The sequence below is a fragment of the Aythya ferina genome (assembly GCF_964211825.1).
Source record: "Aythya ferina genome assembly, chromosome: 3".
NCBI classification, from domain to species: domain Eukaryota; kingdom Metazoa; phylum Chordata; class Aves; order Anseriformes; family Anatidae; genus Aythya; species Aythya ferina.
In genome coordinates, this window is record NC_140298.1 from 48,155,552 (window position 1) to 48,175,916 (window position 20,365).

The 20,365-nt window shown below is 35.6% G+C and overlaps 1 protein-coding gene across 4 annotated transcripts in view; it reads left to right on the top strand.

Moving 5' to 3' along the window:
* Positions 1-20,365, top strand: part of PRKN (parkin RBR E3 ubiquitin protein ligase) — a 779,628-nt gene that overhangs the window by 477,100 nt on the left and 282,163 nt on the right. For all 4 annotated transcript variants that reach the window (XM_084514657.1, XM_084514659.1, XM_084514660.1 and 1 more), the window contains exon 7: positions 707-843. In XM_084514657.1, the coding sequence (XP_084370783.1) occupies positions 707-843 (137 nt within the window). The remainder of the gene's footprint in view (positions 1-706; positions 844-20,365) is intronic.

Here is a 20,365-nt window from a genome sequence, read left to right on the forward strand (position 1 = left end):
GTGGATTTTTCATCAGACAGCAGAGCCAAGTGGGTGATTCATTTCAGCCCAAAGCAGATAGCTGGTGGCTGATCAGCTTCAGGCTCCATTGAGTGCATTTACTATAGTGGGAATTTCTCACTTAGCATGCAGATAGATACTTATATACAGCACTGAAGTTTTGACATCTTGTTCCCAATTGAATCCCATACCTCTCTCCAGAAGCTGAATTATTTTGCTCATTTTCAGTAAAGAAGTGCTCTCTCTGTGCAGTTCCAGTGGCTGATTTGAGAGGCTGAAGGCACAGGGTGGTCTTCACAAAATCCAGTTTACCTTTGGCTGGTCACATTTCTATCTAATCCCACCTAGCTTCTATTTGATGTTTTACCATATATGATCTTACCTCACCTCATACAAAGGATACGTTCCTAACATATTTTCCTTGGTTTAGGTTCCAGTTTTTAGTACAGTAAACAGTGCCAGTTTCAAGTTTCAGTAAAAACTTGTTTCCTGTACCTTACAACTGTTTCATGTTAGAAGCCATCTCTGTTTAAAAGTGCTGCAGTATGCCAGGCGAAATTATGGCTTTATGTAGACACTAGTCTTGTCTACTACTAAGGAAAAATTATTACAAAATTCAAAGTTTAATATGAGGATTTTTGTGGAGTTTGGTCCACAGTATACATGGTAAAGTACTCATTCATTTTCACTGTTTTGTTTTTAACAGGAGTCCTGTGCTTGTGTTCCAGTGCATGCATCGCCATGTCATTTGCCTAGACTGTTTCCATTTGTACTGTGTGACTATGCTGAATGACCGTCAATTCATCCATGACCTGGAGCTTGGCTACTCCCTCCCTTGTGTAGGTATGTCTTAGTGGGTTTTCTTTTCAAAAAAAAAAATCATATATATAGATATATGATTTTGATCTTCTTTTTTTAATTGCCAATTAATTTCAGTATACCTACGGAGTTACACTTTCCAAAGGAATTGTTTCATTTCATGGAGGAAATATTTGAATATTGAAATGGTTCTTGCTGAGCATGTGAACTGGAATATTAACTGGATTCCAAAGGGCATTTCTTTTAAAAGCAAATGCAGATATTTTATATATATGTAAGTGTTTTATAATTGTGAAGTGCTAACAGAAGATAGCATTACACTACCGGTTTAAAAAATAAAAATAAAAAAATCCTTGACCTGCACATTGCCACTTCTGAGTGAAATAAGATGTTAACTCTCTTGGCCTGTCTTCAAGAGCTACCGAAAAAAAAAAAAAAAAAAAAAAAAAAAAAAAAAAAAAGACTGCAATAGGAATTTCCAATAGCCTTCCTGTTGATGTAGTTATTGCTACTAATTGTCACTGCATTGAACAAAATGTAGATCACCCATTAAAGGTGGTAGATAACCTGTTTTCACTGAATAGGAAATGTTTGGCATAAATAAACAAAGACTATGAATCTGGAAGATGTGTTTTGAGAAATGATTCCATTACATTGGCTCATGGACTGCTAAACTCTCAAAAATTTTACTTTGAAGAAGTATATTAGAATTTATTTTTCCTGTTGCTATATTTTCTTACATACATATATATTTGCAACAAGTTCTATGTAGTGCTATAAGAATCATTTTCCAACATATTAGAAGCTGCATAGTGACAACTGCCTGGATGCCTGAATAGCTGACAGGTAACTTTCAAATCACTACATGGGAGAAAAATTGTCAGTATTTCTTAGGAGTGGCATTTACTCATAGTGAGAGCATGCCTTAAGGATGTTGTAAGTATACTAATAAGAGCCATTAAAATTATTTATTATTAATAACGTCAGGAGTGATCTACATGTATCAGTGGTCATCAAATCACATTTCACTAGAATTACTGTTTATGTGCTGTTTACTTGCCAGATTTACTTCCATCCCTCCTCAAATGCAGCTTGCTCTGCTACTGCATGTACACACTGATGTGTGTTGATTTTTAGTATTGTGTAAGAAAACTTGTAATGGAGAACCTAACAAGAACTTTCTACCCAGTGCTCTTTCATTCACCATTACTGTAGCATCATGTGGTCAGTGTGGTCACTAAGTTGGTACCGTAGATAGGGTTCAGCTGCCAACCTAGTCTCAGATATGTTATACTTTGTATTAAAATAACTGAGCATGGAAAAGCTAAAGTATTGCTTATCTTCACATTTCAGAACTCCCCAAATGAAAAAGCTGTTTTCCAAATAATATAAATAGAATAATAAAGTAGTTGTCATAGTGGTAGTTGTTGTAGTAATTGTAGCAAGAATAAGAATAATACAAGTGCTATACATTTTGTCTCCATTCTCTAGCTAGTATGAATATTACTTTGAAAACTGCCTGATGAGGTGCTGCCCTATGCCAATGAGTTGTGCTCCAGTGCAATGTAGTACAGAGATTCTTGAGTCAGAGAATTGTAATGCTGAAGGAAAAGAAATATAGTTGTGTCAATATAGCATATAGGACAGGCTTTTTGACACTGTTGGTAAACTGATGTGGACTGTCCAGGCAAATGCTAGCATTGCTGCACAGTGTTTTTGGTACTGTCCAGGCATACCTGCTTGCACCAGAGCCAGCCTGCTGATCTCTAAGAAGCATTGACATAATGTTGTGCTGACACACTTTGTGTTACAGAGGTTCTCAGTCACAATCTGTGAAAACTCAGCAGTTTTAAATATTATTCCATCTAAACCTAAAATTGATTGCTACCTCTGTCAGTTCTCTTTGTTGTGTTATCAGGTCTGCATCAGTAAAAGTATTTCTAAGCATTATCTTTCAGACTGCATTGCAGCCTGAAGAGTCTGATTGGTGCTGTTATGACTTTACTGCTTCCTTTTTGTAGCTACCTTTAACCCGACTTGCTGGTGTGCAAGAGGTTTGGTTGTTTCTAGAGTTAGGTTTTATTTGAGTTAGGAACTGATGACAAAGTTATCTTTTGTCATGTGAGAAAGATGGGAGGCTGAGTTCCACCACACCTGTGAAGAAGAAAGCTTGTGCTACCAGTCCCAGTGCTCTTACTGCTCCACAAATCAGTTTACCCTCCTTCATAGCTATGGATTCAGCAGCTTTCATCACTAGTGTATTCAATTAAGAAATATTCAGAACAGTATCATGTGATTTTCTTTTCTACCTATCATGGCACTCCTACCGAATAGTGTAAGATTGCATGTTTGCAATCTACAGTTCACAATCTTTGTTTTTGTAACTGCAATTTGCAGTTTGTATTTACATGTGAGGAAGATAAAGCAGTGTTTGACACAGCCTGCTCTAATTACCTCAGTGAAGCCTAAAATTATTTCCTCTTGATAGGAATGAATACCATGGGACATTGCTAAGAAATTACTTTTCTTTCTTATTGTGGCAATGTTGGTTTAATACATGTTATCTCTAACAGTGCTTGACTCAAAGCGAAATATATTTGATATGAGCTTTATTGAAAGGTTGGATCTTGATTTAAGCCTGCTTGTAAAAGGAATACAAAACAGAGTTGTGTTTACTGTAATGAGCTTTATGTTGCAGTAGGCAACCAGGTGACACAGACCAATCAAAATCCTAGTCTGTATTAATTCATATATTTTTAAACATCACAAACTAATGTCGAAGTGGTATTCGTGGTGCCTTGAACAGAAAATACTAGTATTCTGGGTTTGTATGTTGTAAAAGTCATTACAGTTTTCCGTTTTCATATAATAATTAATTTACTTAAAATCTAGCCCATTTTTTCAAGGCATATGTGCACACATTGCCCTAGAACTGTAGAAGGTTTAGTTTTGTAATTAAGCTTATTTAAATTTTTTGCACTTCCAATTAGTTGTGTTCATTCTAGTGTTTTTGAAAAATAGAGATAACATAATGAACATAGCCTGCAGTTTCCATTAACATTTGACTCACTGTTCCCAATTTTTATCAAGGGAATGTACCAACATAGCAAGATTTTTATATCTTTTATTGGATCAATCTAGAGGTGAAAGCACCACACACACACCAGAATAAAAATAAACAACAGCTGCTACAGCAAAGGGTCACTATGACAGACAAGATCAGTGTTATCACATATGTATGTAAACTTGTGCTGGAAACGATTTAGGGATTGCACTTAAATAGTGCTTCTCAAGTACATTTAATATCTTGCTTCCTGGCGCATATATGCCAGAAGGTGCATTTTGTAATTGTGTTCAGGTATTCTGTGGGGTTCTATCCTTGCTTTTCTCTCTTTTTTTTTCTTTTTTTTTTTTTTTTCTTTTTTCTCTTATTCACCTTAATCATGTAGAAGATAATAGGTGTTCAGAAGGCTATCCCATCTGATGAGCTATGGTATATCACCTTGATAATGCCATAACGTTGCTACATTCCTATACAAAATGTGTCATTGCTGAGATTTTTGGACAAAGAACAAAATTCTTAATTCCTTAGTGTTTAGCTGCTAATCTAGTGCCCAGCAGTGCTACTCCAGCTGAGAACAGCCAGCATGGGAGAACTACAGCTCTGAGCACAGTAACTCTGGTGCATTGATAGGATTAGTTGCTCAGAAAATTGTGGTAGCAGCCCCATGGTTCAAACCCACTGTATCAGCTCAGAGAAAGGATTTATGGATAGAAGCTGGCTCTATTTCATCGGTCATTAGAATAAAAAAGTAAACGTTACAGATTATACTCTCTCTGCCCTTGTTAAATGCCAACAAAAATCTATCCCATCTCACTGTGTGGTGTCTTGTATTAATGAGGCTTCATGCATAGAAATTTCCATGAGTTGTGACCTCCAAGTATCTTTGAAATAATTAATAAGGTGCTTAGAGGAACAGATTTGCATATGCATGAAAGATCATTTATGGTTATTTAGTTACTGTGCAGGGCAAAGAATCTCATAGTATTGCCTCGAAGCAGGAATTGTATACAAACATACAATGTATTACCCCATTGTATTACATATACTGTTCTTATGATCACTGTTTCATTTTTAAAATAGCATTATGGCATTAGGGGTCTTAGTCCCCAGGGTAAAATAAACTTCCATGGATCTCTGGGAGAAGGAAAGTTGGCGAGGCCAAGGAAAGGCAAGGTTTTGCACTGCTGTAGGCACTTTACAAAAATGTCTTTGCATCAGTTTATTTCTTATGAGTAATCATATGCATTATGTATTTTAAATGAATCTGGATAAAAGTTGCAGATCTCCTGATGACTGTAAAGCACTATTGTATCTGGAAGTAATCTCATTTTACCACATATATATAATTAAATGAGTAAAATTACCACCAATAGCTTTAAAGTATAACAAAATGTTTAAAGAGACACATTCCATTGGAAGAAAGTTGCTGGGGAAGGATAAAAGAGGCATATGTTTTAAGATTATTTTTTTTATCCCCATTAGATTCTATTTGTATATTAACAGGGATGTTTCTATTCCTGTGGAGGACATTAAAGCAGTGATGAATCTCTGAATCATCTTTCAAAATTGTAGTACCCAAAAAGAAAAGGGGAGAATAAACAGATAGTCAAAGCAAAGTTTGCAAGTAAAAGGAAGGAGGAAAGCCACATTTGATTTGATTGCTCCAACTAGTGTGTTTGAGTCTTTTTTGCTATAGACAAAATCCCTAATACATTTAGGAAGGTGTGTGTGTTCCTGTGCAAGGGATTTTAAAGTGGCAGTCAGTGATCTACAAACAGAGCCTTCTCAGTGAAGGAGGTGAGGAGGTAGACAGTGGGTCTAAAATCAGAGTGCAGCAGTCAGCACAAGAAGCAAAATTTACCTGGTATGAAGCCTTGATACAGGAACAGTTTCTGCAATCTGTGTTCTCCTGCTTAAAAAGTATTTCAAGTAATGTAGGAAATGGCATTTTATTATTAGAATAATAAAATATGAGAGATTGAAAGCAGACACATTATGCTAAATTCCTGACAGCTATAAACTTTTTGTAATTTCTTGTTTGCATGAAATATCTGAGCATACAGAAGCAGGCGTAGGAGGCTGGAAAAATGCTTTTTATTCTTTACATATTGTACAACTTAGAAGAGGCTTTTTCCACTCCAAGGAATTAATAAACAAGCAATTACAGTTTTCAGAGTGTTTGTGGTGACAGCTCTAGTTGTGTTTTTCTTTTTCCAGCATTGCCCATGATAGGGAAAATGCAGGAATGCAACCATGTTCTCTATTCATGTTCTTAAAGGGATACCTGAGCATCTTTTGGAAGGGCATTTGGAAATAACTGACTTTTTTCTTTTTTTTTTTTTTTTTTTTTTTTTTTTCCTTCCTTGATGTTTTCTGTCATTAATTTCCCATGGATCTGGCTGAATTCTACTGTCTAGTCTAAGGAGGGCTTGTATGCCTACTTGTCCTCATGTCATTGTCCTCAGTGTAAGCTGGTTACTCCTTCTGCAGAGGGAATGCAAGGACTGCCATGGTAAAGGGCATCACTGTAGAAAAGCAGAACCTTTTTATCCTCTCATTCCTGGAAAGCTTTTCATAAAAAGTAGATTATACAACCTAATACATTCATGCATTTGTTTGATGAACAGTGAAACTTAGATCATTTCCCTATATAAAAATAATTTAGATGTTCAGCCTACTCATTAATTCTGACCATATCTTCCCTGTGTATTATGGGCAGAATAAGTATTTACTGTTTCTGTAAATAAAATCATCAGGCAAAGTGAGAATTTTGTGATCTGTTGCTGATATACAGAGGGCTTCTACTCTGTCAGTTCAAGCTAAACTCACAGACTGATCACTGAAAATGTCTCACCAGAAAACAGATCCTTCTTTGTATATGGGTGGGGAGGATTCTGCCATATCAGCATTATGACTGAAATTAATATTTCCAAGATGAGGCAGAAAGATGAGCAAAAAAAGAGCAAACTATGAAAGATTATACAATGAGATAGTGAGATGACCATCTTTCCTTAACTATTTATTGTTCCTTTTAAGATACTCTAAAGTTCTTAGAAGCAATGAAAGAATATTTAAATTTAATTTTGAGCTTTTCACAAAAGTAATATTGTATGAAAATGATGTGCTGTTGCTTTTATCTTATCTAAGGCAAATTCCTGATATGTCTGCATTGCACTTTTAGTGAGAGGTTTCCCTTCGTCCTGTTCACATTCATACAACCACAGTTCTTTATTATTCATGTTATGGTAGTTTGAATATACTGCATTGACTTAGATGTTAGTTATATTTCTTAGTAAGAGGCAACATCTGTCCCTTTGGGCTTACCGTTTGAGTGGCAAAAGAAGGGAAGAGCAGCAGAGGTGACACATCAGCTAGAGGTTACACAAGAGATCATTCACTGAGTTTGTATCGGAAGCCAGGTACAGTGACCCTTCTTACAGTGCTTTTCCTAGGAACATATTGCTTCTTTTTCACCTCTGATATGTTTTAAAAGTAGATTCCTCTGATTTCCTTTCCTTTAAAGTTATACAGACTACTGATTAATAGACTGAGATGAGAAATGATTTCTTCTATAATACTGTATGTGCACAGAACAAGTGGCAGAGATCTGTGCAGCACCCTGGAGGAGAGAGCCTTACTGACAAAAGGTCATCCACATCCCCACATTCTTTTTAAAAATTGTCAAAAGTTTATCAGATAATACAGCTAGACTGCCTTATACCCTGGTCTAGTGGGTGAAGCTAACCTTATTCCACTACCTATAAGTTTATTCCAACCAGCCTTTACCAGAGAAGTGAATCAAAATCATCCTAGATAAATCAGATTTTTACTTTCAAGAGGTAATTGAATTTGCAGTGGTTTCCTGAAGAGCTTTTTTAAAATTTAAATTTAAATGTAAATTCTCCTCTTAGTAGGAGCATAAAATAAACATGAACCAACAGTGTATCAAGAACTTTTTTGTGGTCCTTTACTAGCAGAAGTGCAAGAGTCTAGCACAAAGGACATGACTGAAAGTCACAACAGCTCCTTCATTTCTGTTTTCAGTGTTGACTGAAGTTCAAGCTGCAACATCTGAGATTTGTCCCCTCAAGTCTTTGCTCTGTTTCTCTAACAGCAGATTGCCAACTCCATATCTAAACAGTCTCAAAATCTTCAGAACAAGTGGAGCTTGATATGCTTGAGGCAGGCATTGAATTCTTCTCCAGGAACAGCTTACAGTGAAATTATACCACATGATTCTTTGAGTTGCCATAATTAAGTTCAGCATGAGCTTTCTTACTATAGGTGTTTTTCTCCCTTATCTCTTACTACTTCTTCTGCTGAAATATATTTAATTTTTAAATTACATGGAGATGACGGTGCATGGAGGCTCGTTCCAGTTAGTAATACCGAAGGGCAAGAGATAATGAAAAAATCTTGCTTAGAAATTAATTGGCTCTAAAAGCAACTAGGAATGATCTTTCAAAGCAGACTTCTTTTCATATAGAAAAAGTTGCCCAGTGTCGATGTAAAATACACATACTGAAACAGTGACAGAATATGGGCAGTCTTTCACTACTATGTCCTGCTGAAGTGAAGGTACATTTTTGTCTCACCTGGGGTCAGTGAGAGCTGTGACTTTGTCTTTGGAAATGAAGGATATTCGTTCTGACTGAAAGTGCTTCTGCCTATAGTGGTTTGTCCGATAATAATCACTTGATGTGGGTATATCAACCCTTGACTGGGTTGGTCAGTCACTTTTAAGCCTCCAACCAATTGAGACATGCATTAAGACATGTTGATGACTATTCAAGGAACAAAAGAAAAAAGATCTGAAGAAGAAGGTTGGGTAAAATGGTGAAATAATGCCTCCAGCTTCTCTCACATTTTGATATGCATGGGAATTTAGCCTTCAATCACAGTAGTTCAGTGGTTTACTTGTGAACTGCTCTTCAACAGACTGAAGACATCTGGGTGTTTGTCCTGAAAAAGTCCAAAGGACTGTAGAAGACACTAATTTTTATAGCTTGAATGTGTTTGAGAGTTTAGCTTACACTTTCAGAATAACAGGAAGAGAAGCTGACCCTTCATACTTGGATAATTGCAGATTTCCTGAGAGATGAGTTTGTATCTGAGCAGAGGATCTCTTTCAGTGTAGCACCATCTCTAAGGTGGGTTCTGCAAGCAGCAGCCTTTGTAAGAATTCAGTAATGTCTGCTACCTTATATACCCCATAAATAAGTTGCTGGGACCAACTGTGGCACATTCAGCATGTGTTTAGTCTCTGAAGCCTGGTGATTAATATTCCCTGAGTCACTTTCTAAGCTTTGGTCTCCCACATGGCAGCATGTAGAGCTGCTGCTACATCACAGAACCAGCTAAGGACATTTTCCTTCAACAAGGAGTTGGCTTTAATTAAATTTCTGTGTCTGGAAAGTGAAAATCTAATTTTCTTTTTGACATTTTTTATATTACTACTTAGACAAAATTATGAAAATAATTAATCCCCGTGAAGCAGACATCAGCATTATAAGAGGTACAAAAATATTGCATATAAATAATACTACTAATCACCAATCTGTTATAATTTATTGATGCAAGTTCTTATTAAAACTCTTAAATCAGATTTGTTCTTGATATAGCAGATGTGCCAAATGATTGCACAATGTAGGTGCAAGTGAGGGTTATAAAAAGTAATATGGTTCAAACTGCACATCAATATAATTTATCTCTTCAGAGATATATTTAAAGAAAAGAAAGAAATGGCAGAACGGGGATAAGGTGTATTTTTTAGTAAGGAGATTTTCATTCTGTATCAGGTTCAAACACAGTCCACCATAGCAGTGGCTGAAATTGGTGATGGTTGAAAGGTAGGTCTGCATGCAATAACTTGTTGTTCTCATTGTGGTCCTTGGAGAATCTGTGTTCATGTTCCCAAAGACATCATGTCAGCTGCTGTCAATTGATAGCCTGGTTCTCTTTCCTAAAAATGTAACAAATGACCTTGTAAGCGTGGAAATCAAATGTCCTCCTCATAGCTAAAGCACTTTGTGGAAATTAAAAGTGAGGGTGGAACAACATGCTGCCACTTCCACTGATGAAATGTCACTGAGATGCAATCCTCAGTGCTTTAAACTAAAGTCCTTTCAAACTAACTAAAAATAAAATGTTTATGAAATCTGAGCACCTGCACATTGCATTGTGTCAGTCTCTAAACTGATGTGATGCATCAGGTATTGACCATGATACTTCAGCACTTTCACTTAGAACTTGGTACCATCAGCCAATTTCAAGAACTGGTCCTTGGATATTGCAATTGTAATCTATCTGCTTGAGATATTATTTTTTTGACTCTTTGGAACCCACATTATACAAAGTGGTTAGATAGAGCACTGGCACTGAACACAGGTAGTTGAGAAAAGACCATGAGAACAGGTAGTGGTATAAGTAAGTTTGGATTGCAGGTTCACAGGCTATTACAATAAGATACTAAACTATCACACTATTACCTACACAGATTTGTCAACTGTATGATAACAAAGTAGTTTATTTGAAAATAAGAGTCTTTAAGAAAAAAAAAAAATGTTTAAGCAGATGGTGGGTTTTAATAAGGTCTTAATAAGAAATTATTCAGAGGCTTACAGTTAGATTATGTTTTTTTTTGGTTTTTTTTTTTTTTTTACTTTGCTGCCTGATAAATTTGAGCTAGTTTAGAAATGTTTATATTTCACTTTCCAATTCTAAAACATAAAGTAGCTTCATTATTTCAATGAAAGTAACAGGACAATAACTTCTGCCAGAACATTTAATACTGCTGTATTTACTGCAATGCTTTATATTTTATCCTTTAAATATATGTACGGACACTATCATTGCAATTTGCAGAATTTAGGTGGATAGCATGGCTGGAGAAAATCAGAGACACCTTCTGAAAAGGAAGTTTTCTAATATTTAATTCAATTTGAATCATAGCCAAGGTAAAGGATAAAAAGCAGGAGATACAGTTTGTTAAGAATGACAGTGGAACATATATTTTACTTACATATTGTTTAAATGACTTGAAAGTGGGGGCAAAGGAGGTTCACTTATCACTTCGCTGTTACTGAAATGCTCGAGGAAGTGAAACTTGCCAGACCCTTGCTAGTTGCCTCCTTCACTAGCAGGTTTAGTCCAAGCAGTGTTTCAACATTGCTTACCAATAGCTTTGAGTACTTTGTTTATTGCAAAAGCTCATGGATAAATTTCAACAGTAAATAATAAGTGCCAATACAGCAACATTCAAAAGAATGCATAATATGTGAAGTGTTATGTGTTACGTGCCATTGACATGCCTAAACTGAAACACCAAGATGCAACCTGTAATCTATTTATTTGTAAAAGAAGTCAGATTGTTATGGAAATAATTATCTTTGAAGATGAGAGTATCTAGTAGTGTCGTGGTGTGCTATCAGAGTCACCCACTATCTGCCTGTCAGAACCCATTTTTTTCTCCGTCTCCCTTTGCCCTAGGTATCTCTTTTTAAACCTCATAAAAAATGATGTGCCTGCTATAAAAGCAATGATCTGGCAAAGTGTGCAGTTGTAGTCATTTGGTGTACATCTCAGCTACTCCACCTTCAGCTTTGTGGCTCACCCTGCACAAGATACTCACCAGTGCCTCAAGAATACTTTTACTGTTACGAATTTTATTGAAATGGCCCAAGTATCCAGGCCAGAATTTTACTCTATTAGCATCAAATTAGAATTCTGAAGAGATTGTCATCCCCATTTAGGATATTTGCTTATGACCATGAACTCATCTTACATATGTGTAAAACCACAAGCAGCTTCAATGAAGGTGTTAAAAAAAAAAAAGGGGAGGGGGGGGAGAGGCGGGGGAGGGGGCTAGACACGTGAAACACCTTACTAGAAAAAAAAAAAAAGAAAAAGGTATGCATAGTAAAAGTCTACCATTTAGTTCTCTCTTTCTTATTTTTTTTATTGAAGAATAAGCTTATTATTATTCTACTTTATTTCTTCTAACGTTTTTTTTTCTTTTTTTTTTCTTCCTTTTTGATAAGCAAAATATCTTCTTTTCCCTCCTTTGGTGCCAATATCTTTCTTTTCTTTTTTTTTTTTTTTTTTTTTGGGGGGGGGGGGCATCATTGTTGCATTATTTGCTGATCACTAAATGCTATTGTCTTACCCTCTGTATCTTTTTCATCTCTTTTTTTCTTGCTCTTCAGTTCTCATGTCTTTTTTTTTTTTTTTTTTTTTTCTCACCTTGTCGTGCCTTTCTGTCTCCTCCTGCTTTCTTATTTCTAATTGACATTCCAGTCACTCTTGATCTCCTCTGTAAGGACCACAAAGCAATGAGGACTCTGGGCAGATCAAAGTAATGTAAAAGAGTCACTTTTGAGGATCAGTTTTATTGTTCATGATCACTAGGAAAAGGGCAGTTGTTGCCTAGGTGAGCCAGTTAGGTCTACTGGCTGACCTTTTTTTTTCCTGTCTCTGTGCTCATTGTAGACACCAACCAGCGACTTGTGAGCAGGAATACTCTCAGGCACTTGTTGCATGCGTGATGCTGTGAGAAGTGATTGCAGTATTTACAGATGAAGCACTGTCCTCTTTGATAATGTGTCCCAAGACAGCTGTGTGGGGAAGAAAATCCCATGTCAGAAGGAATATGGGCCTTCTGGGCTTGCTTACTTGTTTTATGGCTAACACTTGATATTTCCTCCATTATCCTTACCAGAAAGAAGAGCAGTTAATAGATTTTGGCTATGTTTTTTTTGTTGTTGTTGTTGGTTTTTTTTTTCCTTCTCTCTTCCATATTCATGCATGTGCATAAATAACGCATAGGCACAGCATTTGGCAGGATTTTTGGCTAGTTTAAACACAAACTAAAGTACCAGAAAGTTGAAAAGTCTTTTTGTTTTCTTTCTACTCTGTAATATGAAAGAGTGCAATGCCAGGTACAAAAGAAGCTCAGCTTGTCAGTTAAATAGGCTGGCTGGCACAGTCAGATTTTGTTTTTCATGATCCATTGCCCAAAGTAATATCTTCTGTTTATATCACTGCTGGAGGAAGGCTGGAAATTATGGAGGCGTTTTTGGTAATAACTGCTAGCAGGGAGACAGTATTTACCAGAGAGTCTGCAATGAGACTCTCAGGTAAATAATAAGCATTTTAGAAAAACTACCTAATTATGTATTTAATCGCTTGGAGCCGTTCCAGTCACTTGGGAAAATAATGTGCGTTTTGTAAATCTGTCTAATTATTTATTTGTGAAGGAAGTCATTCTAGCCTCTGGGGTAAGTAGTGTGAATTTTATGACTTTCCATATAGATGTGTTCTGCTTGAGAATGTCGGAGGTAAAGAAAAAAAAAAAAAATCATGAGAATGCACAAATATTAGCAAATGCTGAGTTTTGTATACTTTGCTATCTAGTGCTCCGGTATTTCTCTAAAGGTTTTATTCTGCTTTAGAATAGCTATCTTCCTTACTCGATGGGAAGATAAGCAGTGAAGTTCAAGCAGCCATATTTGTAGATGGCACACCTCTGAACAGGAGTTTTGAGGCCAGTAATAAATCAGACTAATTCTATTCAGCAGTTATTAAAAGCTAGATCACAGTTAAGGTTAGGAGCTGCCTAATGTCTTTGCAATAGACATGACAGTTTTCTCTTACAATGGTCTGAATAATGAATTGCATACTTTCACCATAATTAGTTACTAGCAAGAGAACTGAATGTCTGATACATATCTGTCTGAATTAAAATAAGTAATTTTTTGACAGTGTATCTATCAGTCCATAAGGAGTTATTATTTCTACTAGTTTATGTTAATTCCTGCATCAGTTTGTACCCTTCTCACTGTGTGTCTCTTTCCTTTTTCAGTAGTTCATAAAGTGGTATCCATATCATGAAATTTATTCTGTATTTACTTGGTATGACTCTGTATTTACTCTGTATTTTTAAGTGCTACAGAAGTTCCTCAGGAAATTATATTAAAAATAAATCAATCAAAAGAATTTTCAAGAGAAAATATTCAGATCAGAAGTATTTACAAATGGTGTGTTTATCCTATTTATCGAGAAGTAGAATTATTTTCATAATAATAAGTCTAGTCAAGAGGAATTGTGCAAAGAGTCAATTCCTTGAAATTGTATTTTCCTACAAAGTAAATTAAGGATACTTCTACAAATGCAAAATACTATTAGCATTTAGAGTATATTCATTATCAAAACAATTGTAGAATGTTGCTTAAGAAAGAAAAACATCCATTGCCACCTTATTTCCTCCTGACTTTGTCTGGATTTATGGGCATATTGTATGCAAGTATTTTCCAATCAAAAAGCAACATCCAAAAGCTGAGGACAAAACACTATCATTATGCCTATAATAAATATTGCCCCTGAAGGGCCTAATCTCTTGTGCTCATTTGGATACTTCCACAATAAGCTGGAGGAAGGCATTGTAACCAAGATCTCTTACATCACTCTGTCTCCATTTCTCTGTTTCTTCTGTGGGGTACATAGGACTCCTCCACAGTCAGCCACCGTGCTTATTGCAAGCAAGCTTTAGTTCATTCCTTTCCTCCTCTTTTCAGAAGAGTCTGTATTTGCTACTGCTTGATGACAACATTGGTCCTTCACCAATGGAAGGAATATTGACGATGGGACATGAATAGTTAGCAGCACTTGTTTAACCCAGTTGTTTGTTACTCAAATGCTTATATTTATGTTTGGGTTTGCATACTTTCCTGGATAAGGAATTTTGGAGCAACAAGCTCATTGCTGGATTGCGTCAATGTCATCAAACTGGACTAATTCACTGAACTGCTTTAGTATTTCTAAATAAACCCATTTTCCCTTCATTTTTACAATGTAATTGGAAATACTTCCTATCCTGAAAAACACATTGTTTCTGGTATTCAAAAGTAATTTCAACCCCTCATACATTGTATGGCTATCCAGATGCACAGAAAGCATAATAGTGTATTTAGTCTACTAGATGAAGCTCATGAAAGCATTTTGTTCCTTTGTTCCACTGATTTTAATTCTGAGTCCCAGTTAAGCAGCATTCTGTAATAGACCTGCTATTTAAATGTTGGACATATAAAATCCAGGTTGCTAATGGTGGGAAAAAAATAAAAAATACAGCTCCTATTTCATCCATATTATTCTAATTGTGTTTACAAAATGGTAGGCATTCATAGCGTGTGTAGAACTGAAAGATTATATGACACTGGGTAGATCTCACGCTCTATAACTACATATTGAAGCAACACAGGGAATTGTGTTCTAGTGCAAATAGTAAGGTCCAAACTTCAAGCAAAACTAGGAAGATTTAACTTGTGTTCTCGTTTTAGCCATACTGGAGCATTGACGTTAACTTAAATTTGGGAAGGGAACAGAATTTCTCTAGTACAGGCCAGCTGTATGCCGGGTTTGTTCTCCAGATGCCTTACAAGTTGCTTAAGGGGGTGTGTTCAACAACCATAAAATTTAGGACAGTCTCTGCTCATCTTGCACTAGGAGAATTTATGAAGTCTAGTGCAGTTCTATGCCTGCTGTGGGTGTGTTAAGGTCACTTCCTCCATGTCTCTCAAAGCAGCCAAAAGCTATTGATAATCAGTTTGTACAGACTGGCAGGAGAGTAGGGAAACTGAAGTGATATTATATGTAACATAAGAAATTTTTACTCATGCTTCTGGTATTCTAGAAATGATGATTGATGTGTGACCAAGTTGTTTTCCAAAAGATGATTATTGCTTTAATTATGGTAATTAAAAGTACCGTGTAATTCATATTATCTCGTAGATTAAACATTTGAAAGCAACATAAAGTTGCAGCTGAAAGTTTCAGCTTCTTTTTATAAGAAATCTTAATAAACTTCAGTGTCTCAGTGTTCTAAAGTGATATTTATCATTCTACAATTACTGGAGTTACATGTATTTAAAATGTGAGATTTTGCTACTCATCTCCCAGTGAAAATAATGGGAGCTGTGGATGGATCTCAGTATTTGAGAATTTAAGCTAAAATTATTCAAATTTTAAAATCCTTCTCGTCAAAAGGCTAGTTATTTATATCTTGGAATTTGAAAGTACCTAGGATAAGGAACAGTGTTCGATTTTAATCTTAACATTGAAATTCTATGTGGTGAACACAGCCCAGTAATACAATTCTCCATATTATGAAAACTTCAGTTTTGGTGAGCCTGTGTGGATGTGGGGAACACACAGAGACCAGAAAAGCAAAGACTTTTTCTTTAATAAATTAAATATCTCATATTGGATGCTATTGGAATATGTGGATTTATACAACAATAAAGAGGAAATGAGATAAGATGCTGATCTTTAGAATTCAAAAGCATGGAAGAATCTTATGAATGACAATTCGTTATTTTGGGGTTGTTGTAAGTATAAAATGTTCCCTAGACCATATGTTGTGATATATCCAAGGAACCTGAAAATATGTTCCTCTGTCTTTTCTAGTTTCTCACAGCTCTCGTATTATGACATTCTTTTTTAATTCACTCTTCACACTATTTTGAGAGGCAGTTTTACATCTGAAATTAAAGCATAGTACTAACAATATGACATATACAGTATGTTATTGTTTGCAGCCAGAAAGTGTATACTAATGTACCGGAAAAATCTGGAAGAGATAACACTGAAATCTTGGCTTGCTTCAGCCACCCACTTACAAACTGCTGATCTGGCAGCATGTAGACATAGACTTACACCCAGAAATTTGGGCAAATGCAAGCAGTGTGTAATGATTTGCACCTGCGAAGAGTAGTCCTGATTCAACTTGCTGTTCTGCTGGTGTGAGTATTTACAAAATGAACTGAATGCACTAAGGTTACACTAGATTGATGTTTCTGATCCCTGACTATCAAGTTACATATGTGTATAACTATCTATATTTCACTTTCACTTTCTATCATCTAACCTCATCATGGCAATAATTTATTTTGGAAAGCTAATGCAATTCAAATGCACAGCTACATCTTAAGACAGTATTTAGCTTTATCAGCTAAATTTAACTGTCAGCTAAATCTTGCTCTGACAATTCTTTAGATACAAATCAGTTCAACTTTCCTGAATTTTTCAGTCCATTACTGAATAGCTTTCCATTGTACTTCTAATCCAGTCACCCTACTGCATATTAAATGTCTATATATAATAATAAAATTATTACAACTGAAAGCATAAAATGATTACAGCCAAAATGATTGCTTTTAAGAATGAACTATTACTTTATTCATCCATGTTTAAGCATATATTCTTGGAAGACAGTTCTCTTAAGCAGATTTTGTGGGTTCTGAAATTGTAATGAGGTTTCTCCTTTATTTTAGAAGTCTTCTTTTCCTTGCAAGTAGCTAGAGAAAAGTGACTTTACAATGTAAATACCTACTGGGCAGGAGCCCTTTGCAGGTTCATTTGTGTGCCTGCTCAGTCAGTTTGACTCCTGAAAAGGTCCCATGTCACTTTGTATAATGCTGCACGGATTAACTAGGTGACCATTTATACGTGGTATGGGTACATGCAGCTGTAGCCAATTTGACCAGTTATTCTGCCCTTGCTGGATGAGGCTTCAATTGGAGCCTGGTTAGAATTCCAGACCTCTGGGGTATATCAAATTGCACAGTTTTTAGTACTTCTTCTTACAAGAGAAACATTTTTCTTTGTTCCTGTTTTTGTCTTCATAGAATTTGCATAAACACTGCTAAAAATTAAATTTGTTGAAGAGCTGAGCTGGGCAGAGTTCAGTGCCGGGGCTGTGCAGATTAGAGATATCTTGCAAATCTAAGGAATGAAAATATAAACTTTATGCTCTTAGTCAGGGAAGAGTCCCTGATTTCCATTGGCACATAGTTTTAGCTCACAGCAGACTTTAAGATTATGACACTTTTTATATGCTGGAAATCTGCTTTGCATAATTTGAGAGTTTTGTTTTTTTTTTTTTAAATATATACTATTCTTCTCCCTCAGGGCCCTCTACAGTTGGAATCTTAGTACTAAGGGAGCCTGCCTTTACAAGCAGATGGATGTGAAAAATAATCCTAATAAAATTTGTAAAACTCTTTTTAACATTTTTATAGGAATATATTTGTAAAATATATATCGAATACAGGATGAATGATGGGATTTTATCTCTTAATATTGCTCACTTAGGATGACTTGCATAGCTCCCTCGTGGATTTTCCACTGTTTATTTTATCTGTTAAAAACTCCTTATGCTCATGTTATATAAACGCAAATATTTATATGAATTATTAATATGCATATACATACAATTGTAACAGGTGTATGTACTCACACATGTGTATAGATAAGTATAGCTTTTGGGTTAGAAGTTAGAAGATGTCAGAAATTGCCATACTGCTTTGGCTACTTCATTTACTGAAGTCAGATTTTCCTTTTAGATATTTCTGTGCAAATGCAAATAAAGTCATGTGGAAACGATCCTTTAAGTTACACTAGAAAAAAAAAAAAAAAAAAAAAAAAAAAAAGAACCACTAGTAAGATACTATAAACTTTTAACATCATAATGTAAAACATGAGTACTCTGAAAATGGGTTGAGTATTGCAGGAATTTCTGCCTTTATATTTCACTATTTCTTTATCTTGCATTTTAATATTCTTTACCTTACTGAGAGGAAAAATGTATTGGTTTTTTTATTTGTTTCTTACTTTGTTGTTCTGTTCATTTACTCATCATTTATTTGTTTTAAATACATATTTTTGGCTAGAATATAATACAATGTAATATAAAACTCAAGTAACGATAGGAGGAGGAATAAAGGTAAGATTAGAGATTAAGAGAATTAAACATAAAGGAAATATGGGGAAGGGACTCTAGCCAGTAGAAAGAGCTATAGAAGTCAAAAGGAGACTGTTGGTCAAAGGGAGAAGACATAAAATTGGTGGTATCTCCTTCTGACATACTCTTCAAGGGGTCAAAATGGTGTTGAGGTGATGATTACCCCACCTTGGGGAAAGGTGCAGTGTAAATGATACTTGTCTTCTCTCCACTTTTAATCTCCACCTTAGGGTTAAAGTTACAGAGGTGTACAAGCCAGTTTGCCTACTCTGAGAAACTGAAGGGGGCTTTCAGAAAGCTGTTTTGCTGAATCTCTCTCCCCAGTGCTGCATGTGTTTTCTCAAGCCTCCCTGTTTGATTTATGCCATAGCTGCCCACTAATTTATCTTACTTATACCTAGGAGTTCATTCACATTTTCTTCTGGCTCACTTTGCCATTCATTTTTTTCATTTTATTTTGTCCCTTCTTAATGACGCTTTTCTATGTTAACTCCATGTGATGGTTATGTCTTGTCACTTCTTCATGTGTGTCATGTTCACTTAAAACCTATCTAGTTTACTAAAAGCAAGGGTTTGTTTGCTAGTCTAGCTCAAATGGAATTTTATTGGTCCTTACTAAAATAAGCTTGAAGTAAAAAAGACAGATAAAATAAAATAAAATAAAATAAAATAAAATAAAATAAAATAAAATAAAATAAAATAAATAAAATAAAATAATGGAAAACAAGATGAATCTTAGAAGACTCCAGAAAGTGTTTTAAAAGCAGGAAATTCAATAAATAGGACATTGAAAAATGCATAAGGAGATGAATTAAAGAATGCACAAAGTTGCGAGACTTAGAGATGTTCTGGATGAGTCGCTGAACATAGGTGAAGAACAGAAGCAGAATTGTAATGCCAATAGGTACTGTGAGAATTACATTTGAGATAAATATAAGCACAGGGAAAACTTGGTAGAAAATTATTTTGTCATCTAATTTTGCTGGCTAGTGAGAATCTGTATGGCTATTAAGCTCTGATGGCTAGCATCTTGGAAACCCTGCTGAAGGACACAAAGAGATAACAGTTATTAGAAGTGAATTGGGACACAATAGCTCGATTAGGACCCTATTTCTAATAGTCCTTTGGTGCTCTCTGAAGCGGTCATGACGGCATCTGTCTGTTTCTTCACTGTAAATGGCTGAGCATTCTGCAAAAATAATGCAATCAACTGCATTACTGGTAATGCTTATAAAATCCTCCATGTCTGGGAAAGAACCTCTTTTACCTCAGCTGTCAGTTATAGGAGAAAATACTGTACAGATGTAACAGATTCTGCTGTACGAGGCACTAAAGTGCCTGACAGAAGAAGATGGGAACTGTTAATATCAGGACTCTGAAGCTGGGTTTCAGATGCAGAAAACTCTATTAGAAATCTGGATGTCTGGCTTAATTACGAAATAGGATGTTTCTGAATAGCGTCCTTACTGGGAGAAAGAATATTAGTGACAAATGGAAATGCCAATGATATACATGATTCTGAGAGAATTCTCTGCTGGGACAGACCTATTCATTTCAAACTGTGCTGTTACAAGTGTTTCACAGGGATTTTGGTTTTGTGTGCCCTTATGTTTTAGGCCAACAATGTAGAACGTTATACAAATGTGTTCCAGGTTTCTTCTGAAATCAATTTTAAAACTTGTATTTAT